This window comes from Phocoena sinus, chromosome 17 (assembly GCF_008692025.1).
Source record: "Phocoena sinus isolate mPhoSin1 chromosome 17, mPhoSin1.pri, whole genome shotgun sequence".
Taxonomy (NCBI): domain Eukaryota; kingdom Metazoa; phylum Chordata; class Mammalia; order Artiodactyla; family Phocoenidae; genus Phocoena; species Phocoena sinus.
Window position 1 is genome coordinate 11,485,278 of NC_045779.1, and position 17,659 is coordinate 11,502,936.

The following is a 17,659-nucleotide window of genomic DNA, read 5'->3' on the forward strand; positions in this document are numbered from 1 at the left end:
GGCTGAGTAATATTCCATTCTATATATGTACCACATCTTCTTTATCCATTCGTCTGTCAGTGGGCATTTAGGTTGCTTCCACATCCTGGCTGTTGTAAATGGTGCGGCAATAAACAGTTGGGTGCATGTGTCTTTTTGAATTATGGTTTTCTCTGGGTATATGCCCAGTAGTGGGATTGCTGGGTCATATGGTAGTTGTATTTTTAGTTTTTTTAAGGAACCTCCATACTGTTCTTCACAGTGGCTGTATCAATTTACATTCCCACCAACAGTGCAAGAGAGTTCCCTTTTCTCCACACCCTCTCCAGCATTTGCTGTTTGTAGATTTTCTGATGATGCCCATTCTAACAGGTGTGAGGTGATACCTCAGTGTAGTTTTGATTTGCATTTCTCTAATAATTAGTGATGTTAAGCAGCTTTTCACATGCTTCTTGGCCACCTGTATGTCTTCTTTGGAGAAATGTCTATTTAGGTCTTCTGCCCATTTTTGGAATGGGTGGTTTGTTTTTTAATATTGAGCTGCATGAGCTGTTTATATATTTTGGAGATTAATCCTTTGTCGATTCGTTTGCAAAGATTTTCTCCCATTCTTAGGGTTTACTTTTTGTCTTGTTTGTAGTTTCCTTAGGTCCCATTTGTTCATTTTTGTTTTTATTTCCATTACTCTAGGAGGAGGATCAAAGAAGATCTTGCTGTGATTTATGTCAAAGAGTGCTCTTCCTATGTTTTCCTCTAAGCGTTTTATAGTGTCCGGTCTTATATTTAGGTCTCTAATCCATTTTAGTTTATTTTTGTGTATGGTGTTAGGGAGTGTTCTGATTTCATTCTTTTACATGTAGCTGTCCAGTTTACCCAGCACCACTTATTGAAGAGACTGTCTTTTCTCCATTGTATATCCTTGCCTTCTTTGTCATAGATTAGTTGACCATAGGTGTGAGGGTTTATCTCTGGGCTTTGTATCTTGTTCCATTGATCTATATTTCTGTTTTTGTGCCAGTACCATATTGTCTTGATTACTGTAGCTTTGTAGTATAGTCTGAAGTCGGGGAGTCTGATTCCTCCAGCTCCATTTTTTTCCCTCAAGACTGCTTTGGCTATTTGGGGTCTTTTGTGCCTCCATATAAATTTTAAGATTTTTTTGTTCTAGTTCTGTAAAAACATGCCATTGGTAATTTGATAGGGATTGCATTGAATCTGTAGAAGCTTTGGGTAGTATAGTCATTTTCACAGTATTCATTCTTCCAACCCAAGAACATGGTATATATCTCTCCATCTGTTGGTATCATCTTTAATTTCTTTCATCAGTGTCTTATAGTTTTCTGCATACAGGTCTTTTGTCTCCCTAGGTATGTTTATTCCTAGGTATTTTATTCTTTTTGTTGCAATGGTAAATGGGAGTGTTTTTCCTTAATTTCTCTTTCAGGTTTTTCATCATTAGTGTATAGGAATGCAGGAGATTTCTGTGCATTAATTTTGTATCCTGCAGCTTTACCAAATTCATTGATTAGCTCTGGTAGTTTTCTGGTGGCATCTTTAGGATTCGCTATGTATAGTATCATGTCATCTGCAAACACTGACAGTTTTACTTCTTCTTTTCCAATTTGTATTCCTTTTATTTCTTTTTCTTCTCTGATTGCTGTGGCTAGGACTTCCAAAACGATGTTAAATAATAGTGGTGAGAGTTGACATCCTTGTCTTGTTCCTGATCTTAGAGCAAATGCTTTCAGTTTTTCACCATTGAGAATGATGTTTGCTGTGGGTTTGTAGTATATAGCCTTTATTATGTTGAGGTAGGTTCCCTCTGTGCCCATTTTCTGAAGAGTTTTTATCATAAATGGGTGTTGAATTTTGTCAGAAGCTTTTTCTGCATCTATTGAGATGATCATATGGTTTTTATTCTCCAATTTGTTAATATGGTATATCACATTGATTTGCATATATTGAAGAATCCTTGCATCCCTGGGATAAACCCCACTTGATAATGGTGTATGATCCTTTTAACGTATTGTTGGATTCTGTTTGCTAGTATTTTGTTGAGGATCTTTGCATCTATATTCATCAGTGATATTGGTCTGTAATTTTTTTTTTTTTTTTTTTGCGGTACGCAGGCCTCTCATTGCTGTGGCCTCTCCCATCGTGGAGCACAGACTCCGGACGTGCAGGCACAGCGGCCATGGCTCATAGGCCCAGCCGCTCTGTGGCACGCGGGATCCTCCCGAACCGGGGCACGAACCTGTGTCCCCTGCATCAGCCGGCGGACCCCCAACCACTGTGCCACCAGGGAAGCCCTGTAATTTTCTTTTGTTGTATCTTTGTCTGGTTTTGGTATCAGGGTGATGGTGGCCTCATAGAATGAGTTTGGGAGTGTTCCTTCCTCTGCAGTTTTTTGGAAGAGTTTGAGAAGGATGGGTGTTACCTCTTCTCTAAATCTTTGATAGAATTCACCTGTGAAGCCATCTGGTCCGGGACTTTTGTTTGTTGGAAGATTTTTAATCACAGTTTCAATTTCATTACTTGTGATTGGTCTGTTCATATTTTCTGTTTCTTCCTGGTTCAGTCTTGGAAGGTTATACTTTTCTAAGAATTTGTCTGTTTCTTCCAGGTTGTCCATTTTATTGGCATAGAGTTGCTTGTAGTAGTCTCTTAGGATGCTTTGTGTTTCTACAGTGTCTGTTTTAACTTCTTCTTCATTTCTAATTTTATTGATTTGAGTCCTCTCCCTCATTTTCTTGATGAGTCTGGCTAATGGTCTATCAATTTTATTTTCTCCAAGAACCAGCTTTTAGTTTTATTGATCTTTGCTATGGTTTTGTTTCTATTTCATTTATTTCTGCTCTGATCTGTATGATTTCTTTCCTTCTGCTAACTTTGGGTTTTGTTTGTTCTTCTTTCTCTAGTTCCTTTAGGTGTAAGGTTAGATTGAGATTTTTCTTGTTTCTTGAGGTAGGATTGTATTGCTGTAAACTTCCCTCTTGGAACTGCTTTTGCTGCATCCCATAGCTTTTGGATCATCATGTTTTTTGTCATTTGTCTCTAGGTATTTTTTAATTTCTTCTTTGATTTCTTCAGTGATCTCTTGGTTATTTAGTAGCATACTGTTTAGCCTCCATGTGTTTGTGTTTTTTACGTTTTTTCTGCCTGTAATTGACTTCTAATCTCAGAGTGTTATGCTCTGAAAAATGCTTGATATGATGTCAGTTTTCTTAAATTTACTGAGGCTTGATGTGATCTATCCTGGAGAATATTCCGTGCACACTTGAGAATAAAGTGTAATCTGCTGCTTTTGGATGGAACGTCCTATAAATATCAATTAAATCTATCTGGTCTATTGTGTCATTTAAAGCTTGTGTTTCCTTATTAATTTTCTGTTTAGATGATCTGTCCATTGGTGTAAGTGAGGTGTTAAAGTCCCCTACTATTGTGTCACTGTTGATTTCCTCTTTTATAACTGTTAGCAGTTTCCTTATGTATTGAGCTGTTCCTATGTTGGGTGCATATATACTTATAATTGTTACATCATCTTCTTGGATTGATCCTGTGATCGTTATGTAGTGTCCTTCCTTGTCTCTTGTAACATTCTTTATTTTAAAAGTCTATTTTATCTGATATGAGTTTTGCTACTCCAGCTTTTGATTTCCTTTTGCATGGCATGTTTTTCCATCCCCTCACTTTCAGTCTGTATCCTGAAGTGGGTCTCTTGTAGACAGCATATATATGGGTCTTGTTTTTGTATCCATTCAGTGAGCCTGTGTCTTTTGGTTGAGCATTTAATCCAATCATGTTTAAGGTAATTATCGATATGTATGTTCCTATTACCATTTTCTTAATTGTTTTGGGTTTGTTTTTGTAGGTCCTTTTCTTCTCTTGTGTTCCACTTATAGAAGTTTCTTTAGCATTTGTTGTAGAGCTGGTTTGGTGGTGCTGAATTCTCTTAGCTTTTGCTTGTCTGTAAAGCTTTTGATTTCTCCCTCGAATCTGAATGAGATCCTTGCCAGGTAGAGTAATCTTGGTTGTAGGTTCTTCCCTTTCATCACTTTAAGTATATCATTCCACTCCCTTCTGGCTTGTAGAGTTTCTGCTGAGAAATCAGCTGTTAACCTTATGGGAGTTCCCTTGTATGTTATTTGTCATTTTTCCCTTGCTGCTTTCAATAATTTTTCTTTGTCTTTATATTTTTGCCAATTTTATTACTATGTGTCTTGGTGTGTTTCTCTTTGGGTTTATCCTGTATGGGAACTCTGCGCTTCCTGGACTTGGGTGGCTATTTCCTTTCCCATGTTAGGGAAGTTTTCAACTATAATCTCTTTAAATATTTTCTTGGGTCATTTCTCTCTCCCTTCTCCTTCTGGGACCCCTATAATGCAAATGTTGTTGCGGTTAATGTTGTCCCTGAGGTGTCTGAGGCTGTCTTCATTTCTTTTCATTCTTTTTTCTTTATTCTGTTCCACAGCAGTGAATTCCACCATTCTGTCTTCCAGGTCATTTATCTGTTCTTCTGCCTCAGTTATTCTGCAATTGATTCCTTCTACTGTATTTTTCTTTTCACTTATTGTATTGTTCATCTCTCTGTTCTTTAATTCTTCTAGGTGTTTGTTAAACATTTCTTGTGTCTTCTCAGTCTTTGCCTCCATTCTTTTCTCGAGGTCCTGGATCATCTTCACTATCATTATTCTGAATTCTTTTTCTGGAAGGTTGCCTGTCTGTACTTCATTTAGTTGGTGTCTGGGGTTTTATCTTGTTCCTTCATCTGGTACATAGCCGTCTGCCCTTTCATCTTGTCTATCTTTCTGTGAATGTGGTTTTTGTTCCACAGGCTGCAGGATTGTAGTTCTTCTTGCTTCTGCTGTCTGCCCTCTGGTGGATGAGGCTATCTAAGAGGCTTGTGCAAGTTTCCTGATGGGAGGAACTGGTAGTGGGTAGAGCTGGCTGTTGTTCTGGTGGGCAGAGCTCAGTAAAAGTTTAATCTGCTTGTCTGCTGATGGGTGGGGCTGGGTTCCCTCCCTGTTGGTTATTTGGCCTGCGGTGACCCAACACTGGAGCCTACCTGGGCTCTTTGGAATAATGGACTCTGGGAGGGCTCACACCAAGGAGTACTTCCCAGAACTTCTGCTGCCAGTGTCTTTGTCCCCACGGTGAGCCACAGCCACCCTCTGCCTCTGCAGGAGACCCTCCAACACTAGCAGGTAGGTCTGGTTCAGTCTCCTGTGGGGTCACTGCTCCTTTCCCTGGGTCCCGATGGGCACACTACTTTGTGTGTGCCCTCCAAGAGTGGAGTCTCTGTTTCCCCCAGTCCTGTCGAAGTCCTGCAATCAAATCCCACTAGCCTTCAAAGTCTGATTCTCTAGGAATTCCTCCTCCCGTTGCTGGACCCCCAGGTTGGGAAGCCTGACGTGGGGCTCAGAACCTTCACTCCAGTGGGTGGACTGCTGTGGTATAAGTGTTCTCCAGTCTGTGAGTCACCCACGCAGCAGTTATGGGATTTGATTTTATTGTGATTGCGCCCCTCCTACCATCTCACTGCGGCTTCTCCTTTGTCTTTGGATGTGGGCTGTCTTTTTTGGTGAGTTCCAGTGTCTTCCTGTCAATGATTGTTCAGCAGTTAGTTGTGATTCTGGTGCTCTTGCAGGAGGGAGAGCACGTCCTTCTACTGTGCCACCTTGAACCAATCTCCCAAGTACTAGGTTTCTTGCGAACTTTGTTTTATAACATGACTACAGGAGTAGCTCTAAGTTTTTAGTTTAGAAAAGATAGTTAACTGTGTACAGGAGCCTAAGAGATTAGCAGAATAAACACTTGCAGGTAACTTTCCAGTTTCTCCCCCAACTACATTTGAAGGCTTTTCTTTACTGTGCAGTCATTCATCCAGTGAAGCTGTATGCGTCCCTGCTGTGGCAGTCACCAGGCTTTTGGAGAAGGATGGAACCCTAATTGCCCTGAAGGAGCACATAATCTCTGCTCCTGAGAGGACCTGAGGGACTGTTATTGGGCACTTTTGTGCTCTTTCATTGAGCTTTAAATCTAGGTTTTCCACTTCACTGCATCAGTATGTGTCAGTGTCTTTGTCAAGTGTATTGATGCCAGAGAAGTGCCATCAGGCTCCCCGTGTGCTTCCCGGAGGGATCAGCGCCCCCTTGGTTCATGTTCATTTTTCTCAGGTCAGCACAAGACACGAAGCCCAAACCGGTGGATGCTGCTGACCCTGCTGCCCTCATAGCAGAGGCTCTGAGAAAGAAGTTTGCTTATCGGTATCGATGTGATAGCCAAGGTGAAGCTGAAAAAGGAATTCCAAAGTCTGAATCAGAGGGCACCTCAGAAAGAGTGTTGGTGAGTACTGGGCACAGTTCCCTCCAAGTACAGCCTGGTAGTTCCCTTCACTGCTGCACGCTGCAACACGTTGAGCTGTGTGCGCCTGCGAGATTCAAAAGGACGCGTGCTACGGGATTTAGTCCCTCCCTACAGCTAGATTACCTGTTACAGAAGAGCACAGAGAAGGAAGCACAAGTTAACCCCTGGTTTCATTGCTTAGTGTCTCCTGTGTTAAATTTTTCATGCTGTTTTATTTAAGTATAACGAAGTGAAATTCATTACAATAAAATTTATATCTGAGGACAATAAAAATGCTGATATAGCAAGGAAAGATCATTTTCTCTTAGGGCACCTGTGAGGAAGTCTCCTGAAGAGGGAGAGACATTTGACCAGGGTCTTGCAGGCTGTGGGCATGCCACAGATGGAGACTGAGCAGATTCATGGAAGCTATCGTGTATTAGTTTATACATTACCTTTATTCTGGGTACTGTCATGGGGCATATGTGTTTATTCCAGAGATGTAGATATCTTAGAAATTCTAGCATCTCTGAAAGTCTTCAGACATTGAAAAGGAAACTCTGTACCTTCCTTCCTTCTTTTATTCGGAGAAGTAAAATTGGACTAAGCTAGGCTCTTGCAAAGGTAATTATAGTTTTCTAGGGCATAATTTTGTTGTCTCTTTGCCTTTCACTCTTTTGATATGTCATGTTTATAACAACTTGTCAATTCATAAAGGTTTTAATATTACGTAGCTGTTTGGTTTTTCATGAAGAACATACCTTTGATCCATGATTGGGAGTGGGGCATACCGTTACTGTTACATGAACCAGTGTCTTTTTTGTTTCTTTTCTAGTTTGGGCCACACATGTTGAAGTCTACAGGAAAAATGAAGGCTTTAATTGAAAATGTTTCAACTTCCTAATACTGAGCTGAGAAAGACTGTCCTACTAGTTCAGCTGTTAGTGTTGATTTCTATTAGCCGAACAGCCCTAATACACCATTTGGTAAATACCTGAATTTAGTGTCTCCTTTTAAGTCTCAGAGGATTAAGCTATAACAAAAGCACTCTAAGTTTGTTTGCTTTTAAGAGAAGGTCCGTTCTGAAGTTTTCCATAGCATATTTATATTCTGATGTGTTTTTAATGTGTAGCCAAGATGTTTAGATTTCCAGTCTGGAAAACAATTATATAGATTTCAGAATAAAGAAAGGACCTTTGTAGATGTGAGTTTTTAATTCTTAACACTAATTTATCTGTACACGTTTTATGTGCATGTATTCAGGACATAAGATTTAGCAAGGGGGTGACGAGGGTGCTGACAGTGTCATTTGTTTTCAGTGATCATTTCTATTCAGTGATGGAGCAGGTGGAATAACCAAGTTGTTGGAATGAAATGGTTTTGAGATTGGAATTTCTTACCTTGAACAGAACTTTTTATGTTAGATTCTCTCACGTTTTCTTGGATTGGAGATGGAGTTTGAGTAGGAACCAGATAATGTTTGCTGCTGAAATTCCATAATGCTTTCCTTTAAAGAGGGAAGTCAGGGATCATGGAAACCGTTTTCACTGTAGTGCCATCCAGTGCTGAGGAAGAAAATGTAGTTTTCAAATAGTGAGGAATCAAATGATTGAATTAAATCTCTTTTAAAGTAAAAACTAGAATATACCATCTTTTTCTTTCAGTTTAATAAGTGGCATGAAGATAACTTGCTGCTAATACTTCTGGAAATGTCAGCATAATGGAGTTAAAAATTTTTTAATATTGGTCAAAATAGTAGCTTTATAATGAAACATTGAATAGGAGAAAGAATGTTCTGTAAGTTGCTTATCATTGGTCAGAATGGTGTTTTGCTGAATTATATTATGTAGCATAAACCTTAGGTGCTATTAGGAAGTAGACAACTGCCTTTCTCCTCTACGACTTCCAAGGACTTGCTACAAGTGATCATTTTTAAATGCATGTATCTTCATGATTTTCTATATTCATTTCTGTTAAACACACATAGTTTAATGTCAGAACCTCCTACTATGAGTAAATATTTGGATCTATTATTTAAATCTAGTGAAAAGAAAGTTGTCCTTCCTGGGGGGATTAGGAGATGTGAAGACCCTTTTAAGTTATTGAAAATACGTGCAGTGTTCTAAATAATAGCAAATATTAGTTGGGGGTGATTTTCATGGTTTGGTTATTCAGCTGAACTTTGAACTGTGGCTTATTTTACACATGTTGATACATTGTTTCTGATTATTTTCTACGGTTTAAAAATTCTGCCTTTAAAAGGAATTCAGAAAATTCACCTGATATAAATTTCTTAGGAGGTCAAAGTATGTATTATATTTGTATCACTGTTGTTGAATTTTGGGCAGTGCTCCAATTACAAGGAAATTACTGTTTTGAAATAAACTTTTTACTTTCCTTGGGCCATAATGCCTATACAAATGCTTTCTTTTTTTTTTTCCACAATAGGCACGATTCTTTTATATTATACATGCAGCTTCTTTAGAATTATTTGCTTTCTGCATTTTTCAAGGGGAAATATATTGCCTAGAATATATCACCTCTCATTCATCTTTCTCTTAAAGGAACTCCATCATTAAGAAGAGAAAGGCAGTCACTTGGGATGAGTTTCCTCAGGGTTCTCAAGCCTATAATCCACCTCTGGGACTGGTGAAAGCTCTTTTCTCATCTTCCCCTACACCCACCTCATTCAGTTTCTGGTTCTCCCACCCAACACAATAGTTGGGTGAAAGACCTTAAAAATAGTTCAACTCTACATTTTACAGCTGAGGCTCAAAAAGTTAAATAACTGGTGTAATGTTTTCTCTCCCGTGATTCTCACTAGTCTAGGGACTCACTCTTACAGAGTGCACCCTTGAAAATGTGGGGGGCGGGACTTCGCCTTCCAATGCAAGGGGTGTGGGTTCCATCCCTGGTCAGGGAGCTAAGATCCCACGTATCCCTCCTGGCCAAAAAGCAAAACATAAAACAGAAGCAATGTTGTAACAAATGCAATTAAAAGACTAAAATTGGTCCATATCAAAGTTTAAAAAAAAAAAAGAAAACGTGGGTGTTAGGGGCACTGACTCCCTCTCATCCCCAGTCGAAAATCCACACGTTGCTATCTCTGCCTCAACAACAAATGAATTGGTAAATGACTCACCCAAGGGTGGGTAGGAAGCTGAAACAGTTTGGATAGGGTCAGGACTCAACCCTTAGTTTCTTTGATTCCATGTCCTGTGATCTCTGGTCAAACACACACTTCTCCCCATATGTAACTTAAAGAGCTGTAAAATGAAAATACAGGTACTATATTATTTATTGAAACACGTCCACATGTAAGTGGACCCATGCAGTTCAAACCTGTGTTGCTCAAGGGTCAACTGTGTACATAATGAGTGTGGCAAAGAGCGCTGGACTTGGAGCTAAAACACGATCCATGTATGTGATCCTGGCCAAGTCACACCTCTTTTTAAAATGGGAATAATTCTAAGGCCAGAAAACTAGGATTAAATAATGATTCTGAACACGTTCTGTAAATGGCAGCTTGCTAACTAAGTTACTACGTTATTTTACACAAGGTCACTGTAGTGCCCAGTGCCCAGTAGACGGATTTCTCCAGTGTTCTTGGCACCTGGAAAAGGTGTCATTCTTTGCACAGGCCTGGGTGAAGCAGTAGGTCTTAGTCTTCAGTTCTGGCTTGTCTTCCCAGTCGTAGGCCCTTCTGCAGAAGAATACTGTCCTCATTTTTTCTTTTTTTTAAATTTTTTGACCACACTGCATGGCATGTGGGATCTTAGTTCCCCGACCAGGGATCGAAACAACAACCCTTGCATTGGAAGCCCAGAGTCTTAACCACTGGACCGCCAGGGAAGTCCGCTGTCCTCTTGCTGTATTAAGAGTTCCTATGAGTCTGTGCCTCAGTGGTGAAGGAAGAAAACATGAGGTAACAACTACTGAAAACAATCCATCCTCTGGTAACTTCTCCAAAAAACGTAAGTTTTCTGTGTAGGTTAGATCTGGCAGATACAAGTTTAAACTTTCAGGCGTTAGCCCAGTAGCACCAGCTCTGGGATTGCCAGGCAGAAGGAGGCACTTGGTTTTACAACAGTACCACTGTTCTGCCTGTTACTGTCACAGTCTTTCCCATGAGCCTTTAGCCATTCCCGAGTCCTCTTCCCCCTTCTCATCCTAGACTCAGCATTCTTCTGAGCTACCCCACTGAGCCTTTTTCTTAAAATTCTTATTAGTTTTTCCTTGTAAACCTTGTAAGCAGGCTAGTTCTTGGTTCGTACTAGTCTGATCACTTGAGAACAGATAGGACAATAAAATAAAATAATAAAAATAGCATACCCATGGAAGGATCCAGAAATCTTGGATGTTTCCCCGAAAGCTGTTGTCCTTAGTCCACTTGGTAGGGGCTGGGAAACGTAATGTTCCTCTAGCTGGAGCTTCTCAAACTTCTCTCCCCTGGAAGATTTTCCAGCCTCTTCTAAAGGTCAGAGAGCTCCTTCTCTAAGCTGAGAGAATAACACGAGTGTAATTTAGACATTACCAGGAAGCTAAAGAAGATGATCCAAATAGCACCTCGCGTTCCATCCCAAACTGCTGTGGCCACTACAGGGCAGTCCTGTCCCTCCTAACCAGTCTTCCCAGCTGGAAAAGCCGTAATATGGGGAGAAAGACACTCTTCACAACAGGATTTTTACCAGAGTTGTGAACAGCTTTCTGTTCACATGGCCTAGGAGCCGTCCCTCTTCACTGGCCAGTCATGCTTGCTATCAGAGGATGAAAAAGGGTGCGAAGCAGGTGTGGTGGGGACACTGTTGTGTAATGCAGGTGTGATCGGTGACGGTGGAGAGCACGTGACACTCCGCACGATGATCTCTCTGACGCAGCTCCGGAGCAGACTGCCCTCTGCAAGGGGAGCACCAGCTAATGCAGAGACATGTGTGACTCAGGACGCAGCCCTGACGAGCTGGTCCACGTCCTCCCTTGGGAATCTGAATAGGCAACCTTGAGCGAGGGGCACAGTTGGTACCTGGAGCTCAAATAAGCACGCCATGAGGTACACGTGTACCCACGATACCTACGAGCAGTTTATACAAAACAGATGACGAGGACACGAACAAGGACACTGGGACTGAACCGTGTGTCAGGACATTATTTTACCTTCACGAGGCAGACATGTTATAGGTTAGGGAGCCACGCAGAAGATGAGGTGATGCGCTAATACATGACCAAAGACCTTAACACAGTCGATCTAGCCACAAAGACAACACTTTAAAAACTTTACTGCCTTTCTAAGCAGACACTCCAAGGTAGAGAAGAGAAAGGAAGAGGAGAAGTGTGGGAAGAAGCAGACGCAGCAAGAAGCTACATCTCAGAGCGCCCAGACCCCCAGGTTCTGCTTCTACAGCCTTCATAGGGTTTGTCTCATTATCGTGAACATGAATCCTCAAGATAAAGCTCCAGTTACCCTGCAGTGATCTGAGTGAGACTCTGTTCCCTACAATGGAAAAGTTAACCCCTATCTTGTGAGGATTCTTAGATGGAAATTCAGAAACTTTCCTGCAAATGTTCAACTAGGAACTTTAAACACATTCCTTTATGATACTTTCTTCAAAAGATAAAGCACCTTGGGATACCATGCAGCCTCCCGATTCTTTATAGGATGCAGCTCAACAGTAAAGAAACACTTCAAATTTATGCTCAAAAATCTCAAACAATGCATAGCTTAAACATAAATGTAATATAAGATGAACTTTCTTAACAAGACTATTGATGGGACCAGTGGAAAGTTGCAATAAACCAATAGGTCACCGTGCTTCAGTTTTAAAATACAGCTAAAAGGAATCTAATACTAAAAATAGGGGTGTTTCTCTTTCCCTGACCATTCTACCAGACTTCAGGATAGGTTCAGGACGACTTAGCATAGCTGTAAAAGTAAAAAACAATGTTACTGTGATTGATAAAAGTTATTAGTATTTTACTAGAAGTATCACAGTGAACATCTAAGACTTATATTTTAGAATCAAACTTGAAAGCTAAATGATTTTACCAGTCACGGATGTTAGTAAGATTCAATAATTACTGGAAATGGTGTCATTTTCATCATTAACCCAACAAAATCATTCATTCTCAACAATACCCCAACACTTTACACTCATTTTGTACAATATAGAAACCTCCCATATTACATAACAGATGCTTTCCACACATCATCTTGTCACCCAAACATTTTGAGAACAGAGACCCCGTCTCGGTATTTAGTTTTAATACCTTTATTACATCCAGTGCAGTTCTGCACACAACAGGAACTCGGATACCGTGACCACGTGACTTCGGCATTGACAGACTAGTTTCCACATAATTGCTCATGATGGTAGACTGATAGCTAAAAAGGAAACAATTCCAAGTTAATTTTCTCAACATTTACTGACGGCACAGTTCACGCTAGCCCTGTGCTAAGCACAAGAGAAAAAAAGGTGGAGGAGACGGCTGTGCACCCCTGGTAGTCCCCCGCAAGTAGCGGTCACTTCCCCTGGAGACAGTGGACAACTGGGGGCCTTCCAGAGGATACAGGTTGTCTGCAAATCCTCAGCAAACAAGGAATGGCTCAGGCTAAGTCTTGCACATATCTGGATAACTTTGTGTTTCAGATATATGCTGCTAGTATGGTGATTAATGTCACATTTATTTAAAAACATTCCTGAATGCAGATTAGCTGTCGGTCATTGACCCAAGCGGGAGATACTGATTGGGAGGAGATTTAAACAAAATATTTATACATTAAAAAAAGTACACATGGGGCTTCCCTGGTGGCACAGTGGTTGAGAGTCCGCCTGCCGATGCAGGGGACACGGGTTCATGTCCCGGTCTGGGAAGATCCCACATGCCGCGGAGCGGCTGGGCCCGTGAGCCATGGCCGCTGAGCCTGCGCGTCCGGAGCCTGTGCTCCGCAACGGGAGAGGCCACAGCAGTGAGAGGCCCGCGTACCGCGCAAAAAAAAAAAAAAAGTACACATGAAAACACTGTAAACCTCCAATGTGAAAATTTTAAAGTTTTAAGAAAATCGAAAGCTTTAAGAGTCAAGAAAGATTTTTGGAAAGAAAGGCTGTTACAGGAATCTTCAAAGAATCATTTGCACCTCTAACTTGTATCTAAGGTACAAACACATTGCCCAGGTTGGACAAAGGACATAAAATATTTACTTCTTTTATGTAAAGAGGATCATTATAAACCACCACACTTACGGAGTGCAAATACTGACCAGGAACCAGATTGTTTTTGTTAAGCTAAGGCTTACCACAATTTTCTCTCCGAGGACTTTCAGCCTAGAGCAGAGGAGCTGCCCCCACCTGACTAAGGGCCGGCCCAGAGCCCCAAAGGGCTGCTGCAACGCTCCACGATTCTTTGAAGTCTCCTGTTTTATCTTTAAAATTTGTGAATTTTGCATTCTCTTCTATAATATTTAATTATTTAAACTGTGACCTTCTAAATTACTGTACTGTTTCCTCAGATTTTTCTAGAAAACCGATGTTCAAAGAATATAGGTCCTGTTGAAGAAGCAGGGCTATAGCCGGTAATACCACATATATGTAACAAAACATACCTTTGCAGTGGGTTTATTTTATGTGTAGGCAGGAGATGGGAGCAACGCTCAGGTGTCTCCCCCTGGAGAATGGCAATAAGAAGACAATCCTCTGAATATCCAACAGTGAGAAACATGTAACAGGTCAGAGAAGGAGAAAGCAATCATACACTGGCAGATGGAGCCCAGGCAGGCTCAAGTGATGCAAGGCTGAAGGTCTGACATGTCTGCTGGATGTGCCAATCAAGAAGGCGTGGAGAAGCCGCTCCTGGCGGAGAATCTGTAGCCTCGTTCAGGGGAACCGTGGTACGTCCCTGCAGCAGGTATGTCCCCGCAGGATGCGTGGGGCGACTTGCTTCCCTTGCTCAGAATCCACGCTCAAGCAACCGGCTGATCGTCACTTGGCTTCCCGAGAACGTCTGCCTAAAGGGAGAGAACGATTGATAGTTATATTTAACTATTAACGCTTTTAAAAAACATCAGTTTCTGTGAAACTGGTTAATGTGAGTTTGCTATGAGATACAGTTCTGCTTTCCATGTGCTGACATGCTAGGTGTGTGAGCTGGCAAGTTTCCTTATCAGACAGACACTGGATGCGTCAAATGTGCCAAGACGATACTCCTCGTATAAGTGGCCAACTGACCTTCCCCACATAGCCCTCGGACTTCTGCACCCAGCTGTCCAGTGTGGTGGCCACGAGCCACATGTGGAGACCGGGCACTTGAAACATGGCTGGTCCGAACCGAGACGTGCTGTAAGCATAAAAGACACGCCAGATTTCAAAGACTTTGTAACAGAAAAAAGAATGTAAAACATCTCAATAGTTTTTTATAATGACTACGTATTGAAATGATAAAATACTTTGGATATGTTGGAATAAATATTATTAAAATTCCAGCTGTTTCTTTTTCCTTTTTTTAAATGTGACTCCTAGGAAATTGACACTCACCGACTCGGCTCACACTGTATTTCTATCCGACATCACTCTTCTGTGCAAATAGTGACTATGTTTGAGTTCAAAGTTGACATGTATCCCTTCTAATGAAATGGACTTGGGAGGATCCAGGAGAGGCCCAGTGGTACCTTTCTTACGCTGATACCAAAAGTAGTATTAAGTGGCCATTTCCTATTACTTGACTTTTAAAAGGCCAATACGAGTAGTATCTTAGTACCTGCACAAAGGCCTGAGGTTCCCGCCGTGGAACAAAGGGCTGTGGAGTCAAGAGGCTGGGCTCAGAGCCGACTTCTCCCGGCTGTTGGGACTCTGTCCACTACATCCCGGCCTCAGCTTGCTCACCCGTGAGGTGCAGGCAGCACACGAGCCCGCAGGACTCTGCCTGCGCCCAGCTCTGCCTGAACAAATGTGTGGCGAGCGAATGCCGGAGCCGAGAAGCGAATTCTTTGCTTCCCTAGTAATTTAGCGTCGTGGTTTCCAACGGACTGACTTATAGGTAAATATCAAAGATGAAAATGTGAAAAGATAGGTTTTTATTCGTCAAAAGTTAACAGCAACAGGCACGTATTAAAATGAGTATGGCAAAGCCTTTTACAAATGGCTTTACACTCAAGCTTTCTCCCAAGAAAATGACTGTTGCAACAAACTTGTAAACATAATTAATAAACAGTCCTTTACAGTAACAAGGGAAATACAATTGAACTAAAAGAAAGCACCGGTTTCTCTTAAAACTAGATTACAAGTTGTGCTTACTACACATAAAACATTTTAAAACAAATTACAAAAGTGGAATGTTATAAGTTTAAAATCAGTCCTTAGATTTTGTCCTAGAAAACATCTGTTCACATCAAAAGGCCCATCAAAGGGTAACATTTCATCAAAGGGGGAGGGACAAGAAAACAATGCACTTTTTTCAAATCAAAACAAGAAGTTTGGTCACTTAGCTTTGTGCATAGTTTAAGGCATCTGGAGCGATCTGTTACAGCTGACCTCCCTTCCCCTCCCCACGTGTGGCTGCTCATTGCGTCACATTCTAAAATAATAAATAAAAGCTGATGTTCCCAATCCTTCCCACGTGGATAAATAGAACACATGCACAGTCACACATGCACGAGCGTGCCCCACACACACACCCGCACACACACAACATACCTCTCACTCCCTGCGGCGAGAGGGACTTTAGTACCCTTGCTCTGAAGGACACACTTGCCCATCCCACTTTATTTCAGATTGGCAATACCCTGAGCTGATTACGGTGTTTTAAAACATTCCACCCTTTTCTTGCATGTGCAGGTCAAGTGTACATTAGTGAAAACAACATGCAACGTCTTCACTGCGGAATCATAATACAGCTAGGACACTGGGGTTCTGCCCCCCCCGCCCCAAATTAAAAACTAAGAGTTAAAAAAAATTGCATTGCCCAACAGCACTGGAGTGAAAGCTCGGCGGCGCTCTAGGATAAATGCTCTGTTTCCAGTGCACAAAGTAAAAGGATAGCAAATGGGAGGCTTTGGTGGCATCCAAAGAAGAAAGGCAAACCGGGGGAAAGGGCTGCAGTTTAGGTTTGATCTTTAAAATTCTTAGTGGTTCCTTCACAATCGTGCTCCAAGGCGGATTGAGAACCAGTATTTCAGAGTTGGTCTGTAAACATCGAGTCTGGCCAGAGGCGCAGAGGCTGGGCACTTCACATTTCCATTTTCTCCGAGAGAACTTAGTGGAAGGTACAGATACACACTGTTGCATCAGACGGGTTAAATTCCAAAGATTTCTGCTGAAGGCTTTGGTTCAAGTTTCATGATGCTTCGAGAAGCACGAGGGCCACCGCAAAACTTCCTGCAAAACTTTGTTATTCCCTTCGGTTCGCTCCCGCTGGGCTTTGCATATTCAAGGTTTCACACGAAAGCCAAATGCATATTGCTGTATGTTCGGGTCTTGTAATTAAAAAGTGGGTTCAAATGATCCAACAGAGGAAATCTTGGAAATAAATAATGCTGGCGTCATTCACTTCCTTCGGCAGTCAAGAGTAAAGTTCTCTCACCTCAAGACCCCATTCACATTTCTAACGAGCTCCAGAGGCAGTCTGCCCAATGACTTGGGGGGGCATTTAGGATAACCGGTTCTCCTGAGGTAATAACTGTGAGTTCAGCTCCTCAAATGCAGCATCAGCGTCCTCGCTGCTGGACTGTTCTTGCTGCAGTCCCTTCCAGCTGGCTTTGTTCAGCCCCACGTGTCCGAGCATTGTCTGGGACAGCCTGGTGTTGGAGAACCGGGCCCATTCCGTGAACAGAGGCTCCACGAGATACGTCATAAAACCTGAGACAGTAAGAGAAAAGGTATTAGTGGATGTTCTGAAACTTTACAACGTCAAGGTAGTGTTTACTCTCTTAAGTCCTATTCCAATATTACCTCTTATTTTTCAAAAGATGTGTGTGTAGATTTACATATCTTCTCTGAAGAATCTATTTAGGTAACTTACTGAAACCTGAAGTAAAGGTGAACTGACAAACACAGCCCATCTCTTCTGACGACTCCTCTCAGCTGCACCAACCATATCCTTCTATTTCAGCAAACCCGCGGCGGCCCTCTCAACCCTGAGGAGCAGGGCACAGTGTGCCCAAGGCTAAGGGGGTCCCCCCGGGGCTGTGGGTGACGAGGCCGGACTGAGGCGCGGCTGCCCTACCGTCCGGGCTGGTAATTGTCACACCTGGTCATGAGCACAGTGGGCCCGCTATGAATCTCAGCATTTATAAAGCCAAAACGCATGCCACAAAGTGTGAGTCTAGAACGAACAGAGATTAGTTTAGACA

General features: G+C 41.8%; 2 protein-coding genes and 1 long non-coding RNA gene across 11 annotated transcripts in view; 1 reads left to right on the top strand and 2 right to left on the bottom strand.

Annotated features, from left to right (window-relative positions):
- The window catches only part of MTFR1 (mitochondrial fission regulator 1), an 80,451-nt gene extending 71,710 nt beyond the window's left edge, over positions 1-8,741 (top strand). For 7 of the 8 annotated variants that reach the window (XM_032610003.1, XM_032610002.1, XM_032610001.1 and 4 more), the window contains 2 exons: positions 6,156-6,324; positions 7,160-8,741. In XM_032610003.1, the coding sequence (XP_032465894.1) occupies positions 6,156-6,324; positions 7,160-7,228 (238 nt within the window). In that variant the 3' untranslated portion in view covers positions 7,229-8,741. Of the gene's footprint in view, positions 1-6,155 lie in introns of all 8 variants that reach the window. The other variant, XM_032610000.1, reaches the window with a different exon arrangement.
- On the bottom strand, positions 7,754-15,052 carry LOC116742399. Its single transcript, XR_004346452.1, has 4 exons — positions 12,586-15,052; positions 10,657-10,823; positions 9,467-9,590; positions 7,754-7,889 (listed from the first exon to the last, which is right to left on the bottom strand). It is a non-coding gene; the product is annotated as an uncharacterized LOC116742399 (long non-coding RNA).
- A 316-nt stretch (positions 15,053-15,368) lies between these two features.
- PDE7A (phosphodiesterase 7A) overlaps positions 15,369-17,659 on the bottom strand; it is a 115,994-nt gene continuing 113,703 nt past the window's right edge. For both annotated transcript variants that reach the window (XM_032609998.1, XM_032609999.1), the window contains one exon: positions 15,369-17,165. In XM_032609998.1, coding sequence (XP_032465889.1) covers positions 16,957-17,165 — 209 coding nt within the window. In that variant the 3' untranslated portion in view covers positions 15,369-16,956. The remainder of the gene's footprint in view (positions 17,166-17,659) is intronic.